At 42.9% G+C, this 23,244-nt stretch overlaps 1 protein-coding gene across 7 annotated transcripts in view; it reads right to left on the bottom strand.

Moving 5' to 3' along the window:
* Positions 1 to 339: 339 nt before the first annotated feature.
* The window catches only part of CCDC85A (coiled-coil domain containing 85A), a 181,805-nt gene continuing 158,900 nt past the window's right edge, over positions 340 to 23,244 (bottom strand). For 2 of the 7 annotated variants that reach the window (XM_054024090.1, XM_054024089.1), the window contains exons 4-6: positions 12,443 to 12,562; positions 6,744 to 6,842; positions 340 to 2,408 (exon numbers count right to left, since the gene is read on the bottom strand). In XM_054024090.1, the coding sequence (XP_053880065.1) occupies positions 2,319 to 2,408; positions 6,744 to 6,842; positions 12,443 to 12,562 (309 nt within the window). In that variant the 3' untranslated portion in view covers positions 340 to 2,318. The remainder of the gene's footprint in view (positions 2,409 to 6,743; positions 6,843 to 12,442; positions 12,563 to 23,244) is intronic. The other 5 variants (XM_054024094.1, XM_054024093.1, XM_054024092.1 and 2 more) reach the window with 4 other exon arrangements.

Below are 23,244 nucleotides of genomic sequence, written 5' to 3' on the forward strand. Positions count from 1 at the left end.
TACACTGAGATGATCCTCCCATGCCCAGCTATATCAGAATGATAAATTGTTCTGTGCCAGCTATCTGACATAAACCAACACCACCACACAGTAGGATCTGGGACAGTGTATTTAAGCAGCAGAACCTAAGCAGTAAGGAGTAGACAAGACAAGTTAAGGGGCCGGAATTTCTATTTTTGAGCATCCAGTTCTTCCACTGACGTCGTGGGAGATAGAGCTAGCTAATGTAACTACTATACAAGAAGTATCTAGAATAGATCTCTCAGTGAACAGAATTTGCTTTTGGCATCTGGTTTACATATCTCATGAAATGCATCATTAAAAGAAAGCAAACAACTATGGGATTAAATAATTTATTACCATTGCTAAGATGAACACAGATACTTGATACCCAATTGTATGCAGAACTGTAAAAAAATAGTTTTAATACAGTATCAAAATTTACACAAGTGTAATGTCAAAAGACCAGTGTCTCTTGAATTAGCCCCTGCAGGTAAATACTACTGTTTTACTTCCCCCTCCCCACATATTATAGGAATACAACAATTTAAGTTTAATGATAAAACTGCTTGAGAGAAAAATATGGAAATGTAAGAAGCATTTTTATATATAATAATTTAAAAAATGCCATGTTTCAAAATTAAAAGCCAGATTCTGCAGTCCTCACTCAAGGAAAAGGAATCAACAAGAGTTGTGCCTGAGAAAGGAATGCGGGATTGGAGGCCTTACAACTATGTTGAATGGTACCAAATAAAATGACAGAACGGATATAATTACTGCCACAAATTAATCCATAACAGTTTTCTGAAGACAGGAAGCTGATTTTACAGTACCATATAAAAAAGGTTGCACAGCAGCCCAACTACATTCCACTACCAACAAACCAGTAATACAACATATAGCAAGCCCACAAAAAACAGAGAATATCACCTTTGAATCAAATTTTAGTAATCAAGAACAAACCCAAAACCTGGGAATTGTTGCATTCCTATTTTTTGATGCTCAGCTATGGTAAAAAGTTAAGCAACAGCATTCAGTCACAAGCCTGTCGCACATTCATACAAGAAAGTATTGTTGCATTTAAATATACAAGAAATACCTATCACAGCATTTCAATACACACAATCTAATGTTATACACATAGAAAAAAAATTAAACTAAGCACATCTAGGGCACCTCCTGGTCAAAACTCAGGCAATCTGAACAAGAGCTTTTAGCCTCAGAATAAATTAAAGACATGCTTTGAGAAGAATAAAAGTTTTCTTTGAAAGAACACTACAGTAGGCAAGGAAAGCTTTTCATAAAAGCAGTGCAATCTTTTAGATTCATATTTTTGCTAAATAAAACAGCATGTCTCTAAACTAAGTGGTAGAAATTAGCATTGGCAATTGGAAAATGCTCTCAGAAAAGAACTCTGATGGTGGTTTTGGTTTGAGGTCTTAAATATTGTTACCTCAATGTTCTATTCACGGGATGGTGCCCATCATATATGTCTCCAGGAGGCGTGCACCAAAGAGAATGAAAAAAGTCTATCTTCACTTTCATTTAGAAAGAAATTGTGTTTTACTACATTTACTGTAGTTTTTGCTACACTACTGGCTGGTTAGGAGATTTTATGGTCTTTTTAGCACCTCAAAATGCAAGTATTATAAAAAAAAAAAAATTTCAGCTGCAAATTGCCTAAGCACCATTAACTAATACTGTAGACTGAAGTGTGAGCTACCAAGTAACTGACTTTCTTGTAACTGTGATGACTGAAGGTACAGTTTTTTGGTGTTGCTTCACTCTGGTGAAAAATTCCTGCTAAACCCAATGGAAAATTCATTCAGACTCAATGAAGGTTCACCGTAACAATCTTTAAAAAAAATCATGTTTGTGTATCTCCTGAAAAATACCAATTAGGTTTTAAATAAGAAGCATTCAGATCTTTTCATTCTGAGTGTGTATTTTTGAATGACAATGCCATGGCTAAGAGGCAGAGTTTAACTATATAGTATACTGAAATGACAGTGCAAGAAGTCTAGGGTACATAACTGTTGTCTGAAAGACTTTTATGAAGAAGCTGTGCCAATTTTCAAAGCAGTAGTGTAGTCAAGAGTAAACAGAGTTTACCCACTTTTCAGTTGGAGAATATTGAGTTTAGGTCAGTTTATCCACTTTTTTTTTAACCACTTCACCACTGTTTCAAAGAAGTCATGTATACTTCATGTAGACATCCTGTTGTCGGCTGAGAAGTTACTGTGGATAGAATAAGTTCCCTCTATCCGTCACTGGCCATTTAAATTCTATCTTCTGAGAGACGTGACACTCAGGTCCTTTTACATAGGTCCTTTATACTGATTTCCTGACAAATGTTGTCTAATTCCAGGACATGAACCTGCAGCATCTCCAAGCTTCCGCCATACAACCTAAAGGCAAGTGATAGAAAGATATGTCAGCTATATCATCCAACCAAAAGTGGATTTGTGTATCTGTATGCATTATACACACACACACACACTATGCAGCATAGACAGAAATAGAGGCAGAGAGACACAGTAAGAAGGAAAAATAAATTTGGAATGAAATACAGTATCTTCATTTTTGCCCATCTGTTAACTAGAAGTCTGTTCAGGAGCAATGTCTGTCCTGAAAACAAGGGTCATGTTTGGAAATCTTTATGCAATTGTTTATTAGGCAAAACTCCCATCAAAGTCAATTTCAGGCACACAGGCCCCAATGCAGAAAAGAGTTTAAGCAAGTGCTTAGCTTTAAGAACATGAGTAGTCCCACTGAAATCAACGGAAGTGGTCTTATACTTAAAGTTAAGCACATGCTCCAGTGCCTTTGCTGGATCAGGGTCATACGTGAATGAGAATGTTCAAGATTTTTCATAGTGTGGACTACATGTGAACAGATTTGCTCCTTGTCCTCACCTCTGTTCCCATTCATGATTGTATTAAATACATGCCACAACTACAACAATTCTTAGCACAGAAAGGTAATATTAGGAAAGCATTTAGTGTATTCTTAGTTGGCTTTTAATGAAGTTTACAAACAGGAAACAAGAACAGTTAGCAACACGTGACTTTGCATCTCTCTGTGGGCCACCAAGAAGCAAGAAATGGATCATTGGACAAGATTGGTTATTAGAAATAGAAATAGAAGCAAGACAGGGTCAGAAATAAAGATGAAATATGGGAGTACAAATTCAAGCACAGGGCTGTGAAGAGATTTGGCTTTGGACCAGTTGGATGGGCCCAAACCAAGATTCCAGAGCCCAACACCCTCTGAATTTTATGTTCCAAATTGGTCCCACATTGTCGCCTGAGCCCATGTCTGATTTGAAGGAGATGGGTGGAATGAACAAAAAAGGCTGTTCCTAACAAAACAGTAACAGTAAAGATCATGGAAAAATGTCGATAACCAGAGATCAGCGTCATACCTCTAGCACAGTAATTGACACCTATAGGCTAGTTTCACAAAGGGACTTAAGTGTCCCGATGCCTCTAGAGTGAGGCAGCAGTGCACATGCTGAGAAGCAGAAACATAGGTGACTTTTACTGCAAAAACTTAGGCGCCTGCAGGGTTAGGCGGTAGGTGAGTGGGAGGCTGTGAATCACAGTGGTGCCTAAATCTGGGACTTAGGCACTTAGCTAGCACTTTAGGTCCCAAAGTCCCAGATTTAGGTGCCACTGGGATTCACAAAATCCCCACTCAGCTGCCCCCTAACCCTCAAACTTAGTTGGCACCAAACTTTTTGCTGTAAAAGTTCCCTAGTCACCTAGCAATTGTAAGGATTAAGAAGCAGTTCCCTCATAACTTTTAGCCCAGTGGTTAGGAAGTGAAAGATGCCCAGTTCCTCTTTATTTTTCCAGAGCGTCATTGGAGCAGAGGGACTGGATCCCAGGTGAGTGCCCTATCCACCAGGCTATAGAGCCATTCTCACACTGTCTCCAGCCCAGTGACTTCAATTATTTAGCAAAGTGGAACAGCTTCAACAGGCAAGATTGAGGGAGACTCACATCAGACTATCCCATAGCTCAGTGGTTAGAGCCCTCACCTGAGAGGTGATAGATCCTTGTTCAAAACCCTTTTCATCAGGTGCATGGGGGTTAATATCAGAATCTGAATCGGCCAACCACATGGGATCTCTCATCACCATCAGCAGCCATCTTTGCTTACGTGTGGAAAGCAACCTATATACAGGCCTTGAAGCTACTCCAGCATATTGAGTTTGGTACTAGTTAGGATTTTCACTGGCACCTTTCTGAAGACAGAGTAACGTGGGCCAAACATCTCAGGAGTGGCTGCAAATACCCACAAAGGCACATTTGCCCTCAATCAAGTAATTGTATGTGGAACCTCATTTGTGTGGGCATGTCTAAACAAGCAGATATGCCCCAGCTTGCTACACAGTAACTCTACAGTGCTCTAGCAAGGCAGGCACCAAATAGCAAAGTGGACGCTGCTGTGGCACGCTAGAAGTTTCCTAGTGCGCCCTGATGTATTCTTGATACAAACAGTAGTATGTCAATAAGCACTAGGGAACTTTGTGAGCAGTATAGCAGGGTCCACCTGGACAGTTAGTGTGCAGCACGCTGGAGCACCGCAGATTTACGGTGCAGCAAGCTGGGCGGAAGTTCTCATGCTTTTGAAAGCCAGCTCACAGTAGCTAATATGAGAGAATAACTCCAAATGTACCTATGACTGTTACTTGTGATAAGACAGTGGCTAGAGGCTCCAATCAAAACCACACGTTTCACTGTACTAAGCACTGTACAAAAGCAAAGTAAAAGGCCTATTTAAAAGTTATGTAGACACCCAATGTGAATAAAAGGAGGATGTGTTAGAAATGGTGTCTTTTCCTCTTGAGGAACTGGCATAATTTCCATCATTAGTGTGGAATACACATGCATCCTGAGGGGAGAATGTGCCCCTTAGTGTAAGTTAGGGGAATCCTTAGGGATGGAAAGTGTGCTGAAAACATTACAAGGCCTTCATATTCTGTGATGCAGACATTTTATAAACTGAAAAACCACATAGTAGATAAAAAATTTAAAAACAAAACCAAAATTTTCAGACTTGACTAGTGACTTTGGGGTCTCAACAGTTAGAGTGCCCACCTACCCTCTGAAAATCAGGTCCTTTTAAGATGTCCCAAACTGAACACCCAAAAATTAAGGTACCCCAAAAAATCAGCAGTGACTATTGAAAACCCTGACCCAGAATACAGAGGCAAAATGATCACATGACAAACATTTCACCTAAAAAAAAACAAAACAAAAACAGGAGCAAAGTAATGATTCTGTAAGCCCTAGGAAACTACAGTGAGAATTAAAACAAAAGAATAATTAGCTAATCAAAGGTTTGCTTTTCATCTGAATACACATGGATAACCCAAGGAGAAACAGGAGTACTTGTGGTACCTTAGAGACTAACAAATTTATTTGAGCATAAGCTTTCGTGGGCTACAGCCCACATCATTGGATGCATGCAGTGGAAAATACAGTAGGAAGATATATATATACACAGAGATCATGAAACAATGGGTGTTACCATACAAGGAGAGTGATCAGTTAAGGTGAGCTATTATCAGCAGGAGAGAAAAAGAACTGTTTGTAGTGGTAATGAAAATGGCCCATTTCCAGAAATTGACAAGAAGATGTGAGGAACTGTGGGGAAGCATGGGGAAATAGTTTTAGTTTGTATAATGGCCCAGCCACTCCCAGTCTTTATTCAAGCCTAATATAATGGTGTCCAATTTGCAAATTAATTCTAATTCAGCAGTCTCTCATTGGAGTCTGTTTTTGAAGTTTTTTTCTTGTAATATTGTGACTTTTAGGTCTGTAATCGAGGGGCCAGGGAGATTGAAGTGTTCTCTAACTGGTTTTTGAATGTTATAATTCTTGACGTCTGATTTGTGTCCATTTATTCTTTTACGTAGAGACTGTCCGGTTTGGCCAATGTACATGGCAGAGGGGCATTGCTGGCACATGATGGCATATATCACATTGGTAGCATGGCTGCTACTCTGAAACCAAGGAGAAACAAACATTTAAAAAGTTTAAAGAACATATCTAATAATGGAGTAAAAACATTTAGCTTTTCCGTGCTGAGCAGATGGAAAAAAAAGAAAGAAAAGTATTTTTAAACAAACATGTTAAATTTAAAACTCAAAACATAAGTGCATTGGGAAGAAATGGTTGTGTCAGATATAATACATGAACATTTCAGACATAAAATTACATAACTATTGGGAAGTTTTATGGATTACTATAACAATATTTATCATTTAGAAAATACTTTTTATCCATAAATCACAAAGCTCCGTGTACAGGTGGGTAATTATCACTAGCATTTTATAGATGATGAAATGGAGGCACCAAGATGTTCATATACCTGCCCAATGTCACACAGAGATTAGCCATCTTTTAACATCCTAGTCTTGATGACAAAGCTGAGAATAAAACCCAGGTCTCCTGAGTCCCATTCTAGTGTCTTATCCACTGGACCACTTTCTCTCTTTATAGAGATATATTTATATATTAACAACATAAAATATGCTGACCAAAGTGTAATGATTATTTAGTTCATAAAAATTCGGTAAATTATATTATTGAAAAATCAGAGTGTAATTGGCTTCATTTTTATATGAAAACTTTAAAGGCACATTGTCAGCAATTTTTAAATATTGATAACCTTGGTACAAATATTATTTCAGGTTTCAGTACAGAATACAAAATTAAGCACATTAAACTTACATTGCACATTTCTCTGACTATAGCTTTTTCTGTCTCACTAAGGTCATGATCATATTCTTTACCATGCTGCCGATCTATATTTTCCTGAGCTTCCAAGACCTGGGTATGTTAAAAAAAGAGTAAATTTTATTTTACAAATGGAATTTGTTCTTCAACTACAAAAAGAACATTAAGAAATTTAACCTCTAAAATGGCCTTTTCAGTGTAAGAATATGCATGTGTAATCGGATAATAGATTTAAGTGTAATGAAGCAGATCAGAGTATGTAGTCAGCACACAATTTCCTCCAGTATACAATGAAATTGGACAAGATTTAAAAACTTGATGCAGAAATTACTGGGTGAGGTTCTATTGCCTCTGTTATTCAGGAGGTCAGAACAGATGACCAGAATGGTCTCTTTTGGCCTTAAGCTATGAAAAGGGCTGTACCTTACATCAGTACTATAACCTACATGGAACATGTATACTGTAGAACCTAAAGGATATGAACACCAGAGTTAGGGACTTACCAATCAACCAGACACCCTGTGAAACTGGAAGTCATCAATCAGACAGTAGCACATAGAAAAAAGAAGAAAAAAGCAAATACTGTACTGCCTCAGGGCATTAGACCCGAGGCTCTGGGCCTCAGCCACTGGAGGGTTGGGGCTGCAGCTGCAAGGTGGGGGGGGCGGTCGGGCTCCAGGTGGGGGTGGGGCTCAGGGCTTCTGACCCTCGAGAGCACCACGGCTCCATTCCTGGCTTCAGCTCTGCAGGGGGTGCCAGGGCTTGGGGCTTCAGCCCCACAGCTCTGCTCCCGATTTCAGCCCCAGGGGTGCTGGGGCTTGAGCTACGAGGGGAATGCTGGTTTCAGCCCCAGCGCTCACCCTGTAGCTAAAGCCCCTATCCCCCCCACTCCCTCCTGCTGAAACCAGGAGTGGAGCTGCTGGGCTGAAGCCCAAGCCCCAGTGCCCTGCCCCAGCTGAAGCCAGGAACAGAGCTGCAAAGCTAAAGCCCCAATCCCTGGTCCTATAGGCACCAGCTCCATGGGTGCTCCAGGGCTGGAGCATCCATGGAAAAAAAATAGTTGGTGCTCAGCCCATTGGCAGGCCCCACCAATCAGCTCCTCTCCCTCTCTCCCAGCGCCCCCCACCCACCGCGGTCAGCTGTTCAGTAGTGTACAAGAGGTGTTGGGGATGAGAGGGAGGAGTGGAGGCAGGAAGGGGCAGAATGGGGGCAAGGGCAGAGTGGGGGCAGGGAGAGGCAAGACGGGAAATGGTGTGGCAGAGTTGGGGGTTTGGGGGAAGGGTGTAGTGGGGGCAGGGCAGGCCCCCTGTGGGGTGGAGTGGTGGTTGAGCACCCCCCGGGAACACAGAAAGTCAGCGCCTCTGCCTGGCACCACCCCCCTGCTGAAACCAGGAGCGGTCTGGCACTTCCCACAGGGCAGAAACCAGAAACGGAGCTTCAGGGCTGAAGCCCTGAGCCACAACGCTCCCCGCGAGGCTGAAACCAGGAGCTAAGCTGTGGGGCTAAGCTGAAACCCAAGTCCCAGCGCTCCCCCCAGGTCTAAAGCCCTGAGCCCTGGTGCTCCAGGGGGGCAGAAGCCCTGAGCCCCCTGCTGGAAGCCTTGGTGGCCCCTAAGATCAGAAACTGCAACACACACACCCTGCTGGGAGTCCTGACCCCCCCCCAACCCTGTGGTGCAGCCCCAATTCCCCCATGTCTGAAGTCCATCACGTCTTTTTCAGAGTTACTATAATTTCAGAGTTACGGACAACCCCCATTCCCAAGGTGTCCGTAACTCTGAGGTTCTACTGTATTTCTACATGGAAATATGGCTTTGGGGTGATAAAACAATTCTGGCCATAACATAAAAGCCTGTGATTCCATATGAAATGTTCACACAGTTATTTCATATGTACAAACACTCAATGGATTAGATTCAAATAAAAAAAAATCCATGCCATTCACTCAATTTAATTTAATTTAAATTAATATCAGTTCCTAAAAGTTAACCTCTTCCCATTTAGGACTGAGGACTTAGTGCAAATGTTCTACTTGTCACAAGCAAGAGTGGTACCTATGCTTTCCATTTTACTGGCTAATTAGTCATTTTCTTCCTGTAAATACGTACAAAAACGATGGGCCCATTGACATCAATGTGCTTTGGACTATGTCCTTGGGATTTGGATTCAGGCGAGGATCCTGATTCAGGAGAGCACTTACACACACACACTTAACTTTGAAGTCCATGGAATTTAAACACATGCTTAACTTAAGCATGTGCTCAAGTGCTTTACTAAACTGAAGCTTTTGGGGGCACCTTTCTGAGATACACCACATAGGAGCTGACTTTTTGTGTGCTCCGGAGAATTGTATTTAAAATCAACTTAATGTTTAAGAGACTTCAGTTTTGAGGAAAACAAAGTTCTAATTTATTTTATTTTTGCTAACTATATATGTGGTGATGGTGAAAGGTGCTACTCTCTTCTTTGTTCTGGGTCACTGAGGTACAAACACTAAGGATATAACTTGCCCTATCTAGACAGTTATTAAAGGGTTTGTGGGGGTTAAGTTACTCCTGGATGGAAAGTAAAATTTTCCAAAATTCCTTTATGTTGCGGAGCATCTGCACAGTGGCCAACTTCACCTTACACTGTGGGTATGTCTACATAGGGATAAAAAACCCACGGCTGGCCTGGGTCAGCTGGCTCGAACTCCCAGAGCTCATGCTGTAAGGCTGAAAAATCACAACGTAGACGTTCAGGCTCGGACTGTAGCCCAAACTTTGGGACCCTGTGTTGGTGGAGGGTCCCACAGCTTGGGCTCCAGCCCAAGCCTGAATGTCTACACAGAGATTTTGAGCCCCGACAGCCCAAGCTCCACAAGCACAAATCGGCTGACCCAGGCTAGCTCCTGCCATGCCACAGATCTTTTATCCCTGTGTAGACATACCTCAGTGATCCTAAGTCAGGAGCCTTAGGCCTGGTCTACTGTTAGGACTTGTAAACCAACTAAAGATATGACGTCAACATGCACAAATTAAAGTACATTACCCCCCCATGTGGATGCTCTCACTCAGGAGTAAAGGATTCAGTTACAGCAAATTAAGACCACTTTACTCCTGAGTGACATCATCCACATAGGGGTTTAATGTGCTTACACTGACTTCACGCATTTAGCTGATTCACCTTAACTTTCCTTAGTGCAGACATTCCTGCAGAAGTTTTACTAGCATAACCATGTCAAGTGGGGAGAGGGGGTGATTTTGTAATCAAATAATTATACCAGTGTACGCACGTACACACACACACACACACACACACACACACACACACACACACACACACAAAGTTATATTGATCAAAAAGGATTAATACTGGTATAGCTTATTCCCTTTCCTGTATTGGAATAAGCTACACCAGAATAAGCATTTTTATACTGTTATTGTAATGCAGTTATAGCAGTTTTTACTGATTCAACTAGACTAGTGTAGTTTAAAAAAAAAAATCAGTAAAAATTTTTAATGTAGACAAGGCCTTGCACAGGGGCTGAGGCAGCAACAAGGGACTGCATTTAAGTACAGAGATTCCAGGAGAGTCCCAGGCTTATCTATGTACAATTCTTCCCCAGTTTATAGATGCCAGTGTAGTTAAAGTGGAACAATCCCATTACTGTAGACAGAGTGTTGTTGGTATAAAGGGGCCTTCTATTGGCATAGCTATTCCTATACAGAAAGGGAATAAGCTCTACCAGGAAAAGGCACCTGTATGCTAGTATAACTGTGTTCATACTAGGGCTTGTACCACCTCTAACCGAAACAGTTATACCGGTAACTTTCCAGTACAGACCAGGCCCAAGAGAGACAGAGGTCCAAGTGAGCTGACTCTTGGAGACAGGGCAGTGGAGGGAGTTGCCTTGTGTGTTGTTTGTGACCACCTCTGTTCAAGGGATCAGGACTCATGTACATTTTTCAGTCTGGCTGAAAGGAAGAAATTTTATTTAACTGGATAAAATTTAGCACACACAGGGAAATGCGTAGCATCATTCCTCTCTATTTCTGCCTGCTAATACAATTCCTATCAGGATAAAAGCAGGGGCATCACATCACAGAAAACTAAATTTTGTATACATCTAACCATTTTAATAACCCTAATGAGTACTTTACCACTGTAAACACATCCACTTACACCAACTAGCTATCAGACACTATCAAAAGCATGTTGATAACTGTTCCAATCAAAGCGATTTGTCAGAGGCTATACAAAGATAACTACAATAATCTTATTTTGTAAATCCACATGATCTCTAGGCTAAGTTGTTTTGTGCAGCTTTGTTTTCCATAATGACAGCAGGTGAAATTCACCCATCTGTGGAGGGCACACACAAGACCTTTGGTGCTGCTGAAACATGCACTTCTCAAGCACAGAGGAAACTGAATGGCTTCCCCACCCCTGGATACTACAGGGCTGGGATGTGTACTGCCCACAAGCAGACTGGGTGTAGATGGTGGCAGGGCAGACTAGGGGAGCAGCCACAGGAACCTCAATTATGTGCAGGTGGCAGGAGGCTAATCCTAAGCTAGAGTAGTGGATGCGGAGAGACTGCCCGAACCCTGACATTCTGCTGAAGGAATGGCTTTCACTGCCACAACGCCTACACATTTAACCAGCATAAAAGCTGTTTACTCAAGCTTTATGTAGGAGAACTCAATGTCACCCATCCACATGACTTCACAGACTTCACTGGCACTTTTGTCTGAGTGAGGAGTGCAAAACTGAGCTCCTTAAGTAACTAATTTATCCTTACATCATTTCCTGGTATGGCAGGTAAGGAGTATTATTCCTGTTTTCAAATGAGTAAGCTGTGTAAGAATGATTTGCCCACACCTCACAGAAGGTTATCACTGTTCCTGATTCTATGCTCAGATCATTAGGTCATGCCTTTCTCTGTCAATTAGTTAACACAATTGTCCAAACTGTCCCAAAAGGAGAAAAGATTTCTATTGCATAGCTGATGCATATATAGTGGTGGGACCATGTACTTGCACAGATGACATGTGAAATCTCATGATATGCTAGATACCTCCTGATAGGTCATTGTAACATTTTGTTTCATTAAGGGAAGTAGCTGCTGTTAAAGTCACAAAGGGCCAGACTGTGAGCCCTCTGCTCACATAATTCCTTAGAAGTCAACAGGACTACTTCCTGTGTGCTCACCAAAGTAAGAAAGAGGTTCACAATCTGGACCAAAGTTAGCATGAGAACTGAAGAGATTATGGTGAATCGTTTTCAGCACTCCATAGTAGATATATCACACTCTCTGAAATCACATGACAAAGTCCATACCATGCATGTGCCCTGTATAATTTGGTTTCATTTTTATAAAAAAATGTTTGTGATATTCATATTATTCACCTTATCCTGTAGCAGAGAATACATCAAGTCCAAAGATTGCTTGTCCCACCCTTCATCATAGTCATAAAAGAAAATATGTATCATTTATTATGGGAACACAATGGGGCCCATTGTGTTAGACACTGTACGCTCACAATGGAGATAGTCCCTGACCCAAAGAGCTCACACTCTTAAGTACATGATTGAAACAAAAAATAATGTTGTATACAAAGATATTGCAGTGATATTGCTCTAAGTACAATGGAACATATGTCAAACAACATACGTAACATTCTGCATATACTGTATGGGAGTGTGTGTTACCTTAATAGCATTTACCACTGCTTCAGGCTGCTGAGAAGGTGAGACATGTCCACTGAAGCTAGCTGGATGGTTTGGAGAGCAGTAACTCCCATCCGCCCCTGATGGCATCCTAAGGGGAGCCTTAGTAGAAAATTAAAAACTATTTAATAATGAAAGGTGTTTGTAACTAATTAAGCAGATGTACATTTTTTAAAAAGTCAGTTTATCACGTGAGCATGGAGGGCATATTTCATTCAAAACCTTTGCCTATTTCTGTGCCATGCTTGTGCTACTTTCAGTAATAAAAAGACCTGAATTAAGTCTAAAATACATCAGCTACATTGATCAAACTGCCTGAGTTTGATTCTCTAAAGATACTCTTTACCCTTGTTGGTGGTCACCTACTATCACAGAGAGGAAACCTGGTTAAGTGGTTAGAGGACAAGGCAGAATCAGATGCTTTGGCTCTATTCTCAGCTTTGCCACTAAGTTAGCATCTGCAAGGTGTTCTACCAAGGTCTGTCTGTGCAGAGCAGCTTGCTGTACTGGAGCCTCACTGAAATCTTGAGCATGTCACTGAAACTCTGTGGCTCAGTTTTCCCATCTGGGAAATCAGGATACTACTACTTACCGACAGTCTTCAGAAAGGTGTTGTGAAGCTTAAAGGTAAACAGTTTGGGCCCCAAATATAGGTGTCACAGTTCAGGGCAACTGCACCTGTTTTCACCTCCATGGTCCAGCTCCTCAGCCGTCACCTCTCTTGGGAAGAGACCTGTGTCGCTCTCCCTCCTGACAAGGGTTTTTCCAAGCTGCACAGTTCCCTGCCTACAGTGAGTTCCCAGCAAGTCAGGCTACCTAAGCAGGCCTGCTTTGCTTTCTCCTCAGAGGCTATACACAGAACAATTGCCCTCAATTAAAAGTTTCCACACAGCCCATTCTGAGCAAACACATATATTTTCAAGGTGAAGGCATTATAGAGGAAATGTATTACAACAATAAACAAAACCTACACACATGCTAATAAGCTTAGCAGAAATTATCCCAATTCCAGCAAGGGCTCAGGAAGGATTCAGTCCATGAAATCCCACCAAGGGTTTTTTCTGCGGTCACAAGTTCAGAACACCTTTTGTTCAGAACAAGCACACCCAGGACTCAGAGTCACTCATTTATACAGTCAAGTATCAGGGGGTAGCCGTGTTAGTCTGTATCTACAAAAACAACAAGGAGTCTGGTGGCACCTTAAAGACTAACAGATTTATTTGGGCATAAGCTTTCGTGAGTAAAAACCTCACTTCTTCGGATGCATAGAGTGAAAGTTACAGATGCAGGCATTATATACTGACACCTGGAGAGCAGGGAGTTACTTCGCAAGTGGAGAACCAGTGTTGACAGGGCCAATTCAATCAGGGTGGATGTAGTCCACTCCCAATAATAGATGAGGAGGTGTCAATTCTGTCTGAGGGGTTGGAGCAAATTCGGTTGTATCTTAGGGCTTGGCTGTAGACAATGGATCGTGTGATGTGTCTTGGATGGAAGCTGGAGGCACGTAGGTACGTATAGCGGTCAGTAGGTTTCCGGTATAGGGTGGTGTTTATGTGACCATCACTTATTTGTACTGTAGTGTCCAGGAAGTGGATCTCTTGTGTGGACTGGTCCAGGCTGAGGTTGATGGTGGGGTGGAAATTGTTGAAGTCCAGGTGGAATTCTCCTAGGGCCTCCTTTCCGTGGGTCCATATGATGAAGTTGTCATCAATGTAGCGCAAGTAGAGGAGGGGCACTAGGGGACGAGAGCTGAGGAAGCGTTGTTCCTCATGGCTGACTTCCTCAACTGAATTTGCTCCAACCCCTCAGACAGAGACAAACACCTACAAGATCTTTATCAAGCATTCGTAAAACTACAATACCCACCTGGGGAAGTGAGGAAACAGATTGACAGAGCAAGACGGGTACCCAGAAATCACCTACTACAGGACAGGCCCAACAAGGACAATAACAGAACACTACTGGCCATCACATACAGCCCCCAGCTAAAACCTCTCCAGCGCATTATCCACGATCTACAACCTATCCTGGAAAATGATCCCTCACTCTCACAGACCTTGGGAGGCAGGCCAGTCCTCGCTTACAGACAACCCCCCAACCTGAAGCAAATACTCACCAGCAACTACACACGCACCACACCACAGAAACACCAACCCAGGAACCTATCCCTGTAGCAAACCTCGTTGCCTACTCTGTCCCCATATCTACTCTGGCAACAGCATCAGAGGACCCAACCACATCAGCCACACCATCAAGGGCTCATTCACCTGCACATCCACTAATGTTATATATGCCATCATGTGCCAGCAATGCCCCTCTGCCATGTACATTGGCCAAACCGGACAGTCCCTCCACAAAAGAATAAATGGACACAAATCGGACATCAGGAATGGTAACATACATAAGCCAGTAAGTGAACACTTCAATCTCCCTGGTCATTCTATTACAGATTTAAAAGTCACTATCATTGAACAAAAAAACTTCAAAAACAGACTTCAAAGAGAAACAGCAGAACTAAAATTCATTTGCAAATTCAACACCATTAATCTAGGCTTGAATAGGGACTGGGAGTGGCTGGCTCATTACAGAAGCAGCTTTTCCTCTCCTGGAACTGACACCTCCTCATCTATTATTGGGAGTGGACTACATCCACCCTGATTGAATTGGCCCTGTCAACACTGGTTCTCCACTTGCGAAGTAACTCCCTGCTCTCCAGGTGTCAGTATATAATGCCTGCATCTGTAACTTTCACTCTATGCATCCGAAGAAGTGAGGTTTTTACTCACGAAAGCTTATGCCCAAATAAATCTGTTAGTCTTTAAGGTGCCACCAGACTCCTTGTTGTTTTCATTTATACAGTGTGGGTCTTTGACCTTGGGACCCTGGGAACAGGTAATCAGCAAAGGTCTCCTCCTCAGGGCTAAGCTTCAAAAGATGAGCTCTTGTGTACCCAGAGAGGGTATATTTGCCTACATCTCCCCCTAGAGATTTTCTGGGAAACCCACCTAGCTTTGTTTGTCCCATAAGTTCATTTTTGTCTGGCTCATTGTTTTAAATAGTCCTTTGATCCTCATAACACTTCCCAGGGTTTACACTGGTCACATCTCCCCTACTGAAGTTACATAGAATTGCACATTAACACAAACTTTGTATTTTGAATACAATGGACTCCAAAGGTACTTAAACTTAATTCAGTAAGGTTTTTTTTCCAGGATTTTGCAGGAAGTCACTGTGTCTGTCACACTAGGTTTTGAGAATGCCTAACCTCAATCAAAATGTTTCCATGAGTGGGGGTGGATATTTTAATTACAGTTAAATTGACTGGGAAGAGTTTAATTTTGGAACATTCCCCTGTAGAATTTGCTGCCCAAATACTGCTGTGTCTTATTTGGAGAGGGGCAGTGTGAGTGGGGAGATAGATGACTCCTGATTTATCCTTTTCCCACTTTAAACATATGCAGTCTGCTAAAGATAAAGTGACAGGTGGGTCCTCGAAAGTCACCTGCATTCTCTCGCTGCTTGTGCAATGGCATCAAATGTTACCAGCCTTGGAAGTAGCTCCCATTTATGGAGATATGGCTCAGACGGCAGCTTGGCAAGTCCATTCTCTTTACTTGTGGCCTGTGGCATTCAAAAATGCCATGGGTGGCATCAGTGGATCTTCTCCCACTCAGAGGAGTGTAGACTTCCAGTGAGTAGGGGAATGAGGCAGTGAGGAAAATGGGAAGGGATAGCTCAGTGGTTTGAGTATTGGCCTCCTAAACCCAGGGTGGTGAGTTCAAGCCTTGAGGGGGCCATTTAGGAATCTGGGGCAAAAATATGTCTGGGGATTGGTCCTGCTTTGAGTAGGGGGTTAGACTAGATGACCTCCTGAGGTCCCTTCCACTCCTGATATTCTATGAGAGGAATCTTAAAAAATGTAACAATACAAAAACTCAAAAAAACCCCCAACAAACAATAATACAGAAACAAAAATGGAGAGGGAAAGCCAAGAGTGTAGCAGCTGGCCTGGCATGAGAAGATGCACTACACTGCAATAAAAAACCTGCAGGCACCAAGTCTCAGATCCTGGGTCAACTGACCTCAGGGTATGTCTATACTTACCAGGGATTGACGCTGTGGCAGCTGATCTACTTGGGGTCAAGTTAGTAAGTCTAGTAAAGATCCACTAAATTGATCACAGATAGCTCTCCTATCAACTCCACCACAATGAGAAGCGTAAGGTAAGTCAACAGGAGAGTTTTAGTTGACACCACACTAAGTTGACCTAAGCTACGTCGATTCCAGCTATGTCATTCATCTTATTGCGTAACTTAGGTCGACTTAACCCCATAGTGTAGACCTATCCTCAGTCTCGCAGGGTTTAGGCTGCAGGGCAAAAATTGCACTGTAGAAGCTTGGGCTCAGGCTGGACCCCAAGCTCTGAGACTCACCCTCCGTGCAGGCTCCAGCCCAAACCTGAACATCCACACTGCAACTGTTAGCCCCACAGTGTAAGCCCCACGCGCCTGAGTCAGCTGACCTGGGCCAGTCTCAGCCATGCCACAGGTCTTTTACTGCAGTGTAGATGTGCCCTAAGGGGCTACCCAAGCAAAAAGAGTTTGGGGACCAGCATGATCTAGTGGATGAAGCACTGAGGCAGGGATCGGCAACCTTTGGCACGCGGCTCGTCAGGGTAAGTACCCTGGTGGGCCGGGCTGGTTTGTTTACCTGCCGCATCCACAGGTTTGGCCAATCGCGGCTCCCACTGGCCGTGGTTCGCCATCCCAAGTCAATGGGGGCTGTGGAAAACGGCGCGGGCTGAGGGATGTGCTGGTCGCCGCTTCCCGCAGCCCCCATTAGCATGGAGTGGCGAACTGCGGCCAGTGGGAGCCGTGATCGGCCAAACCTGCGGATGCAACAGATAAACAAACCGGCCCAGCCCGCCAGCGTGCTTACCCTGGTGAGCCGCATGCCAAAGGTTACCGATTCCTGCACTGAGGAAAGCTGGGTTGTAGTCCTGGCTCTGCCACTGATCTACAGTGAGACCTTGGTAAGTCACTCCCCACTCTTCTTCTGTTTCACCTCTCACCCTTCGTCTGTCTTGATCATTTACATTTGTAAACTCTACAAGGCAGGGGCTGTCTCTCACGCTGACCATGTCTACACTATAGACTTCATCCAGCATAGCTATGCCGGCCAGAGGTGTGAATCTTGACTGACATAGCTGCATAGACAGAAGCCAGTAAAAGCTGCATCAACACTAGAAGCACTTTTCCAGTATAGTAAAGCATCCCTAGTGTAGACATGGCATATGTGCTTAGCTGGGGCCTTTAGATACTTCTGTAATAGAAATAGTGAAATCATAATAGCCACTGATCTAAGCATTTAAACAGCAAACAACAACAGTTAGTAATTCTTTTCAATGGGGACTTAGAGTTGGCATTGTGCTGCAATAACTTCACTAGCTAAGTAAACATTTGCTGTTTGAGCACCTCAAGTTGCAGTATTCAAAGTAGTTCCTATAACGACGATAGGGAGCAAAAGGCAAAACTGCTGTGTTGAGGTAACCTTATCTAGCAGCCTACTTCGGTGAAATGCTAAAAATTCAGTCTGGCAATAGCAACCCAATAACACCACAGAGAGAAACAGCTATGTAATACACTTAGGAGGAACTGATGATCTTTTCAACTTGACCTGTTCTAATATGATCCCTTGCTGTTTTCATCCTTCACACAGAACTTAATTTAAAAAGGAAGAAAACCATGCAAAGCAAAGCAAAACAAAGGAAAGCATTTAGAAGTTGCTAAAATACAGGAAAATATGTCTCCTTCCAACATTTTTTTCTTGGAAACACTGTATTATATACAAAATTCCCTAATTATTTTTTCTGTAGAAATGGGAATGCATTTCTGTTATAATCATAATAGTTAATAGTACCAAGAGCCTCCAATGAAAATCAGTGCCTCATTGTGCTAGGTCCTGTGCAAACACATAATATGAGACAGTCTCTCTCTCCCAAAGAGGCTGCAATCTAAATAGAAAAGACAAATGGGGCCGGGGGGGAGAGGGGGGGAGAGAACAGGCACAGGGAAGTGACATGCAACTGAATTCCCTGACAATATTGCATAAGAAACAGCCTGCGTTTGTATGTTCTGAGTGATTTTATGAAAACATTTTGGGCCTGCATCTCCATTATGTTACACCTGATATAGATATTTACACCAGTGCAAAGTGTAAATGACTGCACAAGCTGAAGAGAACAGAGAATTGTCTGATTATTACAGACAAGGGGCCTGATCCTGAGACTTCCTGGGAATTCACAGCACACTGAGATTGTGGGATTGAGCCCCATATGTGAAAAATCCTAGAAATAAAAGCATAGCTACAGAAATGAGAATGCTTCTATATAGACATCATAAATTGTATGCTGAAAACATGTAAATGAGTGTTTAGATCAGCATTTGAAACCAGTTTAGGTTCTCACTCATCTCATCCTGTACATTCATCTTTTCAAAGGATGTTGGGATTTTTCTTTTTTATGAGAAAGTGATTAAAACAATTGTAACTGATGGCATATGAACCTAGTAATTGGGCTGATAACACTGACATACAAATGTATTTACCACAATACATAGTGAATCTTACAGTTCTCCAAAGCGATATACTGGTATCAATTTGGGAAGGGAATTTATATAACTTTATATAAAAATAAATCCAAAGTAAAAATTTATAGATCTGCTAGTTACTGAACAAGCTTAAAGCTACCCTTTTGAAAAGGAAATAAGTTTCAAGTTGAAAGGGAGGGAGGAAAGGAGTAATAAAATAGATTGGAGCAATTCTGTTTTGGGAAAAATTCTCTCAGGTCCCTTTGTTTTCTTATGAGTCAATATTTTCAGTTTCTTTACTGACCCCATGGCCAGTGAAAACACTGGCCAATTTCAAACTGTGTAAAATAAATATTGATATTAAAAGCAAGGAAAATACAAGATGCAGCACAGGCATCTAAAACCTCCCATATTCCAGAAAATATGAGTCCTGTGAGTTGTGCTGCTGTCAGAGTCCATGCCTTCTTGCAGGCGCTATGATTTCTTCCAGGAAGTCACTTCTGTGTACGCACAGAATACTTACCCCCATCACTGTCCCCAACTGAACATGAGAACTAGGTGTGAACATTTATGGGTCAAAGCAACCACAGTTCTCAAGGCAAATCCAATGCACACATTCATAAGAAGTGTTTGAAAAATGAATCTTTCTCCCTCAGGCATCCATCCTCTTTTTGTCCTTTCACAAGAGGCAACAGGTTCCTATGCGCTACAAAAGGTGCTTTACTGCCCCTGATTGCTATCCATCTGAGCAGCTCAAGGTGGTTTACAAAGACTTGCCCAAAATTGTTTACCTTGTGAGAATAGACTTTAAAGAAAGACCTCGATATTTCATTTTGGATCTGGACATCAAGCGTTCCAAAGTCTGGAGCTCAGGCTTTGGTTTGGCCCAATAAGTAGATAATGGGTTAAGAGTCAAAGAACTGGTTGTGGATCTCAGTGCTACCAGCTTTGGTGTACTTCCTTATCAGGGGTTTTGGTCTGGGCCATTTCTGGCAAATAGTGGCAGTGCTGTACCATCAGACTGACCTTCTACTGAGAGGAGTTACTAGGGATGCTTGTGAACTAATAAATAAAGGATAAGATCAAGGTTTTCTAAAGAAACTACAGTAAAAACTGTTTTATCTGGCACTTCACCAACTGGAAAGCTCTATAAACCGGTATTTCTGATCTTCATTGAAATTCTGGTTTATAGTCTGGTTGGCGCGGGGCTGGCAAGAGGCTGGGGTATGGGAGGGGGTGTGGAGCACAGGTTCTGGGAGGGAGTTTGGGTGTGGGAGGGGGCTCGGGGCAGTGGGTTGGGATGTGGGAGGAGATCTGGGGTGCCAGATCTGAGGGCTGCTCAGCTCGAGCAGCTTCCTACAAGTGATGACCTGTCCTGGCTGGTCTTAGGCTGAGGCGCGGCAGGCAGCTCTGCACATTGCCTCTGGCCACAGGTGCTGCCCCCGCAGCTCTCATTGGCCGTGGTTCCCAGTCAGTGGAAGCTGCGGAGCTAGCGCTTGGGGCAGTGGCAGCACGAGGAGCCGCCTGCCACACCTCCACCTAAGAGCAGCCGGGACAGGTTGCCACTTGCGGGGAGTCGCCCGAGGTGAGCACCCCCCAGATTCGACACCCCCATCACCTCCTGTGCCCCAACCTGCTGGCCCAAGACCCCTCCTGCACCCAGACTCCCTCCCAGAACCCGTGCTCCACACCCCCTCCCATGCCCCAACTCTCAGTCCCACACCCCCCCCACACCCAAACTCCCTTCCTCTTAGTTAATTGTCATTTTTCCACTTACTGGCACCCCCAATTCCCTCAACATGCCGGATAAAATAGATTTTATTGTAGTAATTGCGAGTGCCTCCATTTTTGGGTGTCCAATCTAAGACCTCCAAAAGGGGACCAATTTTCAGAAGGAAAGTGCTCAGCACTTTTTGAGAATCAAGCCCCTTTGAAGTGTCTCAAAAGAGATACCCCAAAACTGAGGCAAACAAAACTTCTAGTCACTTTTGAAAATCATGATCTGTGTTTGGAAAATGTAAAAAAATTAAAGCTGATTCTTATATTGAAAGTGAAGCTGGGTAAAAGTCTTGGTATTCTGATGATTGATGGATGCCAAGTGAAGTCTTGGATGATTCTGCAGCACAGCAGTTGGAATTCTCTAGTAAATGCCCACAAGAGGTACCTACATAGTTACTAATTACAATAGGAACTTCTTAGGGTGGCCAGGAGCCTGCCACATGAGAGTTGTGGAGTGGCCTGAATTCCATCCCCATGGAAGAAATCATTTAGAAGCAGGTCCTTGCTTCTTTGTTAAAATCAGTGCAGTCAGGGTTCCGTCACCCCATAACTACAGGACCTCTTGCACCTTATTCTGAGGCAGCTGGTTCTGGCTCCTGTCAGAGACAGACACTGAAATAGACTGACCGCTGGTCTGATCCACTATGGCAATTCCTATGGTCACTACTGTGCACTGTTGACTCCATTATGAGCCTGAGAATCATAGAATCATAGACTATCAGGGTTGGAAGGGACCTCAGGAGGTCATCTAGTCAAAACCCCTGCTCAAATCAGGACCAATTCCCAACTAAATCATACCAGCCAGGGCTTTGTCAAGCCTGACCTTAAAAACCTCTAAGGAAGGAGATTCCACCACCTCCCTAGGTAACTCATTCCAGTGCTTCACTACCCTCCTAGTGAATAAGTTTTTCCTAATATCCAACCTAAACCTCCCACACTGCAACTTCAGACCATTACTTCTTGTTCTGTCATCTGCTACCACTGAGAAGAGTCTAGATCCATCCTCTTTGGAACCCTCCCATCATCCAGATCATTAATAAAGATTTTGAACAAAATCAGCCCCAGAGCCGATCCCTGAGGTACTCCGCTTGATACCGGCTGCCAACTAGACATAGAGCCATTGATCACTACCCGTTGAGCCCAATGACCTAGCCAGCTTTCTATCCACCTTATAGTCCATTCATCCAATCCAGACTTCTTTAACTCGCTGGCAAAAATACTGTGGGAGACTGTATCAAAAGCTTTGCTAAAGTCAAGATATATCACGTTCTCTGCTTTCCCCATATCCACAGAGCCAGTTATCTCATCATAGAAGGCAATCAGGTTGATCAGGCATGACGTGCCCTTGGTGAATCCACGTTGACTGTTCCTGATCACCTTCCTCTCCTCCAAGTGCTTCAAAATGGTTTCCTTAAGGACCTGCTCCATGATTTTTCCAGGGACTGAGGGTGAGGCTGACCCGACTGTAGTTCCCCGGGTTCTTTTTCTTCGCTTTTTTAAATATGGGCATTATATTTGCCTTTTTCCAATCATCCATAATGCACATTGGAAAACATAATCCCAGCTATACATATAAAATGATGGGGTCTAAATTAGCTGTTACCACTCAAGGAAGAGATTGTGGATTGTGGATAGTTCTCCATTAAGAAAGGGATAGATAATAGGACAGAAAATATCATGTTGCCTCTATAGAAATCCATGGTATGCCCACATCTTGAATACTGTGTGCAAATGTGGTAGCACCATCTCAAAAAAGATATATTGGAATTGGAAAAGGTTCAGAAAAAGGCAACAAAATTGATTAGGGGTATAGAATGGCTTCCGTATGAGGAGAGATTAATAAGAGTGGGACTTTTCAGCTTGGAAAAGAGATGGCTAAGTGGAGATATGATTGAGGTATATAAAATCATGACTGGTGTAGAGATAAGGAAGTGTTGTTTACTATTTCTCATAACACAAGAACTAGGGGTCACCAAATGACATTAATAGGCAGCAGGTTTAAAACAAACAAAAGGAAGTATTTCTTCACACAATGCACAGTCAACCTGTGGAACTCCTTGCCAGAGGATGTTGTGAAGGCCAAGACCATAACAGGGTTCAAAAAAGAACTAGATAAATTCATAGAGGATAGGTCCATCAATGGCTATTAGCCAGGATGGGCAGGAATGGTGTTCCTAGCCTCTGTTTGCCAGAAGCTGGGAATGAGCGACAGGGGATGGATCACTTGATGATTACCTGTTCTGTTCATTCCCTCTGGGGTACCTACAGCAGAGAGAGATGGAATCAATAAACATGTGAACTTATTTTCTATTGTAAGTAAACCTATTGAATTCCTAATGCCAGGTCACCCAAAGCAGCTCTTTAATCAACAGGAAACAGAGGAAAATCTAGCACAGCTTCACCATACTGCTCTAG

The sequence above is a fragment of the Malaclemys terrapin genome, chromosome 3 (assembly GCF_027887155.1).
Source record: "Malaclemys terrapin pileata isolate rMalTer1 chromosome 3, rMalTer1.hap1, whole genome shotgun sequence".
Lineage (NCBI taxonomy): Eukaryota > Metazoa > Chordata > Testudines > Emydidae > Malaclemys > Malaclemys terrapin.